The sequence below is a fragment of the Danio rerio genome, chromosome 25, assembly GCF_049306965.1.
Source record: "Danio rerio strain Tuebingen ecotype United States chromosome 25, GRCz12tu, whole genome shotgun sequence".
Lineage (NCBI taxonomy): Eukaryota > Metazoa > Chordata > Actinopteri > Cypriniformes > Danionidae > Danio > Danio rerio.
In genome coordinates, this window is record NC_133200.1 from 8478778 (window position 1) to 8487500 (window position 8723).

Sequence of the window (8723 nt, forward strand, 5' to 3'; positions counted from 1 at the left end):
CACAGACACTTGCTTCCTGTAGTGGTTAGTTCACCACTTCCCTTCATCTACCAATAGATGGTGACACACTCCTGGACCAGTGAAGGGAGAGCAGTGTGTGTGTGTGTGGGAGGTGTTGGAGAGAGAGAAAACCTGATAAAAGTGTGTATTTGAGCGTGAACGAGTCAGTCCGGCTGGCACAGCAGAGGGGCAGTTCTCCACGCGCTCAGGATTACTTTGACACTTCCTGAATCACTGGAGAAAGTGAAACAAAGAGGGGACAATCCTTTAACTTTACCAGCAGAAGAGCTGCAGTAGGTGAAAGACGAGGAAGTCGATCAGCTTATGGAGAAGAATAGAAAAAGACGTTAAAGCTGCACTTTGAGATTTACAGTACTTCCTGGTGTGTGTGTGTGTGTGCTGTTCTGCACCGTTGCTTGCTGAAGTCATACATTAAGTCGTATTTTAGTCGTCGTCTGCTATGATGGACTGGGCTTTATGGGACCGTGGTGTGTGTGACGGATGAAGTAGGATTGCATGTTTGAGATGGAGCGCCTTGAGGGAGAGGTGGAGGAGCTGTCCCGACCCTTGGAGGCTCTGCTGGATGGTGAAGAGCCTGGAGGTCCTGATTCTGCCTCCTCGTCCTGTTCTGACCTGTCCAACACAAAGCCTGTGGTTCAGCCCGGTCCCAACAACAACAGCAAGAGCTTCCCTGGACTGCGGCTCTTTGGTAGAAGGTGGGTGAGATGATCGAGCGCTTGTGTGGACTCGCAGCTTCACTGTTGTGCAAACGGAAATATTACATTTTTTGGTGTCATTATTTGGCTCTGCTTACTCCACACATTCGTGAGCATCATGTGTTACGCTAAAAAAATTTTTTTTTTGCTGCTTGATCAAACTACTAAATGAGTTGAAACGACACAGTTCTTAAGGTTTTTAATTGTTTTATGTTCAATCCACTTACATTTTTAAAAACAATCCAACTTATTTTTATAGATTTGTGTTAGGACAACATGAAGGAATTGTGTGGAACCCAGCATTTCTTACAGTGTACAATGCTGGGTTTCACATAATCGATTTGTGTTGGGACAATGTGTGAGTTATGTTCACTTATTAGTTTTTATTTTATTTTATTTTTTTATTATTTTTTTTTTACAAATTGAAGTGGATTTAACCTAAAACAACTGAGTTGTCACCCTCTAATATCAAGAATTGTTTTGTTAAAGCTCATTTTAAATAAATAGTTTGAACAAACAGCAAATGTCATTTTTAAAAAATTGTACACTGTAAAATATTCTGGGCTCGACACAATCGATTCGTGTTGAAGTGAATAAGTTAAGTTCACTTATTCGTTTTTATAAATTTATGTGGATTGAACCTAAAACAATTGAGGTGTCTAAATCACCAAAAAAAAAATAAATAAAAAAAATAATAATTGTGTTGTTTCAGCTCATTTTAAATAAGCAGGTCGAACAAACAGCAAATGTAATTTTTTTAAAATTGTACACTAAAATATTCTGGGTTCGACACAATCGATTCGTGTTGAGGTGAATAAGTTAAGTTCACTTATTCGTTTATATAAATTTATGTGGATTGAACCTAAAACAATTGAGGTGTCTAAATCACCAAAAAAATACAAAAAAAAAATAAAATAATAATAGTTGTGTTGTTTCAGCTCATTTTAAATAAGCAGGTTGAACAAACAGCAAATGTCATTTTTTGAGTGTACACTATAAATAATGCTGGCTTCCACACAATCGGTTTGTGTTAGGACAACGTGAAGTAGTTAAGTTAACTTAACAGATTTTACACTTTTATGTGGACTGAACCGAAAACAATTGAGTTGACATTGTAAAAAAACAAAAAACAAACTATAATTGTGTTGTTTCAGCTCATTTTAATTAAGTAGGTTAAAAACAGCAAATGTCATCTTTTGAGTTTAGGTCTGAATTTCCTTTTTATATAGTATTTATGTTATTTTTATATGTTATTATTATATGTTTTATATTTTATCTGTTTATATATTATCTAATTTAATTTATTAATTCATTTGTTATTACTTTTTTCCTGTAAAAAGCGATTAGCTACTTTAAAAAAATGTGAGTAAACCCAGTTGCTTAAAAGCGACTTGACTTTACTGAAAAAAGGTGAGTAAACCTGTTGTAACTTGGAACTGTTAAATTGACTTTACTTAGAAAAGCGAGTAAACTCATTGCCTTAAAATGATTAAGTAAAAGAACGATGTGCAATATTACAAAAATTAAGTCAGTCAGCTAATCGCTTTAAAATCAACGGCTTTACTCTTTTTTTAAAACTAAAGTCAACTAATCTCTTTTTTTTTTACAGTAAACTAACCTTATATTTATAAAATGCTGTATAATAATACATAACTTTATATTATATGTAATTTATGGTATTCTTTTTGTCATTTTTGCCACTATCCATCAAACCGCTATTTTTTAAGAGACCTTTAATCATTTAAATTATATAAAAATGTATAAAAATGTAAAAACCTGCTGGATGAGTTGGCGGTTCATTCCGCTGTGGCTACCCCAGATTAATAAAGGGACTAAGCCAAAAATAAAAATGAGTGAATGAATAAATGAATGTATAATATTGTTTTGTATTTTGCTAGTTGTTATAAAAAATATACAGACTATCTGCATCAAAGAAGAGATGAGTAAAACTGTTCACTTGAAACTGTTAAGTTGACTTAATTTTTATGATATTGCAAATCGTTCATTTACTTAATAATTTTAAGGCAATGGGTTTACTCACTTTAAGTAAAGTCAACTAATATAACTACTAGTCAACTACTTTTTTTTTTTTTTTTACAGTAAACTAACCTTATATTTATATAACACTATATAATAATACATAATCTAATATTATATGCATTTTTTGTTTTCTTTTTGTAATTTTTGCCACCATCCTTCAAACCACTATTTTTCAGGAATCTTTAATCACTTAAAATATACAAAAATGTATCATGATCCCTTTTACTTTTCTATATATTTTAATATCGCTTTGTATTGTACTTGATGTTAAAAATAATATATGAACTATCTGCATTAAAGAAAAGATTTGTAAAACTGTTGGAACAGAGTAAAAAACGTGTGACTGTTAAACTGACTTAACTTTTATAATATTGCACATCGTTCATTTACTTAATCATTTTAAGGCAATCATTTTACTCCTTTTTAAAGTAAAGTCAATGAAACAATTTAAAAGCCACAGATTTACTCACTTTTTAAAGTAAAGGCAACTAATCACTTTTTTTTTTTTACAGTAAAATAACCTTAGAATAATATACTTGAATATAATATAATAATAATAATAATAATAATAATAATAAAATTTATTAATATAAACATTAATAATATAATAATTTGTAATAATACATAACCTTATATTATATGTAATATATATATATATATATATATATATATATATATATATATATATATATATATATATATATATATATATATATATATATATATTTATATATGTAGTATTATATTTTGAGAAACCACTAGTATCTTAGGAGGCCTTTAATTAAAATTTTAAACTATACAAAACTATACTTTAAACTACAAAAATTAAGCATGATCATTTTTACTAATATATATATATATATATATATATATATATATATATATATATATATATATATATATATATATATATATATATATATATATATATATATATATATATATATAGCAATAATATATATATATATATATACAGTTGAAGTCAGAATTATTAGCCCCCTTGTGATTTTTATTTTCTTTTTTAAATATTTCCCAAATGATTTTTAACAGATCAATGAAATTTTCACAGTGTGTCTGATAATATTTTTTCTTCTGGAGAAAGTCTTATTTGTTTTGTTTCGGCTAGAATAAAAGCAGTTATTAATTTTTTAAAAACTATTTTTGGGACAAAATTATTAGCCCCTTTAAGCTAATTTTTATTCGATAATCTACAGAACAAAACATCGATATACAATAGCTCGACTAATTACCCTAACCTATGTAGTTACCCTTATTAACCTAGTTAAGCCTTTTAATGTCACTTTAAGCTGTATAGAAGTGTCTTGAAAAATATCTAGTAAAATATTATTTACTGTCATCATGGAAAAGATAAAATAAATCAGTTTTTAGAAATGAGTTTTTAAAACTATTAAGCTTAGAAATGTGCTGAAACAATCTTCCCAGAACAGAACAGAAATTAGGGAAAAAAATAAACAGGGGTGCTAATAATTCAGGGGGGCTAATAATTCTGACTTCAACTGTATATATATATATATATATATATATATATATATATATATATATATATATATATATATATATATATACATACACATTATTGCTTTGTATTTTAGTTGATGTTATATATAATATATGTACTATCTGCATCAAAGAACATTAACATGATAGCATTTTTTTTATCAAATCGAAAAGATACAAGCAAATATTGTCTGTTTTTGGCACTCGTGGTGTCTCTTTCCTTTCTTTACACTGAACATTCGTGACTGAAACTGCAGGTTTGATCTCTATTTGCAATTTAAAGTTGCGTTTTTGCTTGGACCAGCCCTGTGGTGAAAGGCACCATCTGCTGTCCAGGGGTCACCAAATCTGTCTCTTCGTCTTTCTAGGAACCAGTTTGCGAAGCACCTTTTGTAACTATTTCTAAATTAAAACGTTGACATATTCCTAACTCCCATGACATCTCCTTAAGGTATTTTTAAGTTGAAATTTCATCAGGCGTCTAAATTAATCCTACGATCTCCTGTGGTTTTCTGGATATAGATGCTTTTAATGGATTGCAGAGGCAATTAATTAAGCACTATAATTGTCTGACCTGTTGGGAGATCAGCGTATACCTGTGCTCCACACTCCTGACCTCAGAAGATGACTTGGATCTGCATGCAACTTGTTTTATCTTGTACCTGTAAAACGAGACAAGAATTAAGAATATGAGGATGTGAAATAGCCGAAAAAAACAGAAGTTTGTCTTTTTTTTCTATCTTTTCATCACGCTACTGTCTTGTGTCACGCATGGTGAGGATGTTGATATGGTTTGCATTTTTGCATCGTCTAAAATGAATCTCCTTAAAGGGATAGTTCACCCAAAAATAAAATGTACTCACTTTTCAATTGTTAAAACGTATTTGAGTTTCTCTCTTCTCACAAAGGAAATTAATTTGAAAATTGCACCCCCTACCATAGAAGTCAATGGGTCTCATCAAACAGCATTCTTCAAAATATCTTTGTGTTCGACAGGAGAAAGAAACTCACAAACGTTTAAAAGCCACATGAGGAAGAATAAATAAATGATGAGGTCATTTTTATTTTCAGGTGAACTTTCCCCTTAAATGTGCAGTATGTAAGTTTGACACCCAGTGGTTGAACTAGGTATTGCACTGCTTTCTCAAAACACGCGCAAGATCAGGTTGCCAGATTGACAACACCATAAGCGGTGTGCCTGACTGTCGAGCCTAAAGGCTGATTTAAACCATGTTTTAAATAATATAAAAGCAATGGCACATGAAAAAAGGAATATTTTCCATATTAAAAGGCGTTTTTGTACTAACCGACACCTGAAATGTATATTTAGAAACAGTTTCTATTTCTTGCAGCTAAATAGCAGGATAAACTGATGATGATCTCCTCGGGCACTCCTTGTGTGCTTTATTCAGTGGTAAATGCAAATAATGTGAGTTTGAATTTACATGACATTTATTGCTATACTATTGAAAGCAGCAGCAGATAGTTCACGTCAGATCTTAAAAATAAGATAAACCTTTTGAACTTTAAAACTGTGAAATTATACACACCAACACATATCAGTGATTCAGCAAGTGCATTTAATAATGTTAAAGAGGTTTAATGTGTATTAATTAGATTATTAACCTTACCATTTCATGGAGTGCAGCAAGTGCACAAATTCTGAGCTTCTGAATGGCTGTGTTTAAATTTCTGACATATTTCGTCGGGTGCAAACAGCTAAACTGCTTATCACTGCAAATCTCGTATTGTTAAGAGGACACGGGGTTACAATGTAACCTGCTCACCTTATGTTTACGTTCGTAATATCTATATTATTCGCTAATTAATAACCTCATGTGGAACTCTGAAACTGCGTCTCATTCTGGAGCCTGTAACTGTCCACCAGGGGTCGCATTTCAGTCTCAGACACATGCTTTGAAAGCCTTCATGACTGAATGAATTAAAAACGCTGTTTTCCACCAAGGCAATCCGAGGTGCTGAAGTATAACTGGCTAAACTATCACTGGGCGGGTTAAATGACCAAAACAAAGACAGATGCAGATGTTTGGCACGTAATGCACATTTTCAAAGCAAAAAATCTGACTTCAGCATTGATTTTCAGATAAACAAGAGTGTTCATTTAGCATGTTTCTTAAATATATGCAAACATATTATGGTGTTTTTAATCAATCCAGGCTCGTTCTGAAAATGTAGTCCCGTGGACGTTTCTGGAGACCGTGAAATATTTCCCGAAAGGTACTTACATTTGAGTTTTTGTTTTCGCGAATCCATGAGAGGCCGATGTTTGCGTTTTTTCATATCTCAAATGTCTCTCACGAGTGCCGTTCGCACCCCCGCCAGAGGCAACAACCGTCTGTCTGAATAACTGACTGGCCAATCGGCTGACCCACCCTCCTCCTTCCATAAACCCAACCAATTTTACCGATTGACCCGCCCACACATTTACTTCCCTAAACTCAACTAACAATTTACAAAAGCCGCCCAAAAAAAGAAAACTAGTTAACTTAATTTTTTGGATTCTGTTTTTGTCTTACCTGATTTATGGAACTGCTTTTCCCTGAACTCAAACCCAGTTGTCGTCATGGTCAGCTCCACTCTGCGTCTCAATTCCGCCAGCGTACAGGACGAGCTTTCAGATAAGCGGTCAGCTGGTAAGCCCGAAAAGGAACAACGTCATACCATCCCGTAGCGTTCGCTTAAAAAATGAAATGCAGCCACACGTACCTCCGGCTACATAATTCCCAGTCTCCAGAAACGTCCACAGGACTACGTTTTCAGAATGAGCCTGTGTTGATTTTTATGCTTTAGAACAGGGGTTCCCAAACTTTTCAGCCCGCGACCCCCAAAATAACAATGCCAGTGACTCGCGACCCCCAATACCCTCTGAGGTGGTTATAAATACAGAAACCTTGCATGCAATAACGCAGACACACCAATTAAATTTGTGTCAGTGCTTTAAATGTGCCAGAAAGTATAACCTGATGTTATAAAATCAAAATGCATCTGACACGATTGCTGCCTTTAATATAATGTAATTACCCCAGGGGTCGCAATCCAATAGAACTAGTAACTATAAGCTACTATACTAACTATGTAATATATAGTAACTATAAACGACTATTTTTATTTTCAGTTAAGTTATACATAAAATATGTTTATTCTTATGGTTTAATAAAAATAAATAGATTTTTGGAAACCACCAGGCAACCCCCCTTCATTGCCCCGCGACCCCTCGGGGGGTCCCGACCCCCACTTTGAGAACCACTGCTCTAGAAGAGTCAAAAACCTACATACAGCACCTTTAATAAGTCAAACATAACAAAAGACAGATAGTTCAACCTTAAAAGTTGGGCAGTACTGATCTCTGAACAGCTACAGTACAGCAAAAATTATTATGTTTCTAATGGGTTGTTTACCGCTTCCAAAGTTACATATAAACAGATGTTGTTTAATACATTCAATCATTTCAGACTCTCTGAAATGACTGAATGTAAGTAACTTTTAGTGACCTAAAGATTTAATTCAACTCTAAATTAGTTAAATTTACTCACCCTAAGGTCAAGGTGTAAAGATTATTACTCTTCAGAAGAGGATTTTAGCTGAAATCATGGTGATTCAGGTCCACAGGTAATGACATTCTGAGAGTTAAAAAACACATACAAGCAAAACCAAATTAAACCCTAGTGTTACACATGAAGTGAAATGATTACCTCCAAAGCCTCTGGGGGCAGTCTGAGCATGTTCACGACAGTCTGCAGCTCACACTTTTGCATTGAAATCAGACACACAAATGCGATCTGAAACATTTACATAGGCTGCAGCATCTAGGGTAAGCACACGTAATGAAAAATACAACACACACGTGTTCTACAAACTGAATCAGCTCGTGTTTGAGTTGCATACATGATTATTTGAAGGCTAGAATTTTTCAAAGTGGGCGGCACGGTGGCTCAGTGGTTAGCACTGTCAGCTCACAGCAAGAAGGTCATTGGTTCGAGTCCTGGCTGGGCCAGTTGGCATTTCTGTGTAGAGCTTGTATGTTTTCCCCATGCTCTGGTTTCCTACACAGTCCAAACACAGGCGATATAGGTGAACTAAATAAGTGTGAATGAGTGTGTATGGGAGTTTCCCAGTACTGGGCTGGAAGGGCATCCGCTGTGTAAAACATATGCTGGAATAGTTGGTGGTTCATTCCACTGTGGTGACCTCTGAAATAGAGACTTAAGCCAAAGGAAAATGAATTGAATCGAAGTTGGATTTCTTGATTGATTGGCTTATGTTTGGGTGTTGATGTCTCTGCTGTCATTTTCTTTTCCTTTAACCAAGTCTAAGTACCAAGTCTTTTCTGCTTTTCACTATGAAAAGCTTGCACCAGCCAAACTTGATTAGACAAGTATCTAGTGAGATTCAACATCTCCGCAGCCGAAAGCAGGACGCATAAAAGTG

At 33.9% G+C, this 8723-nt stretch overlaps 1 protein-coding gene across 8 annotated transcripts in view; it reads left to right on the forward strand.

The window, feature by feature from the left end:
* Positions 1 to 166: 166 nt before the first annotated feature.
* The window catches only part of dgkzb (diacylglycerol kinase, zeta b), an 84540-nt gene continuing 75983 nt past the window's right edge, over positions 167 to 8723 (forward strand). For all 8 annotated transcript variants that reach the window (XM_005174290.6, XM_073942751.1, XM_073942749.1 and 5 more), the window contains exon 1: positions 167 to 716. In XM_005174290.6, coding sequence (XP_005174347.2) covers positions 517 to 716 — 200 coding nt within the window. In that variant the 5' untranslated portion in view covers positions 167 to 516. The remainder of the gene's footprint in view (positions 717 to 8723) is intronic.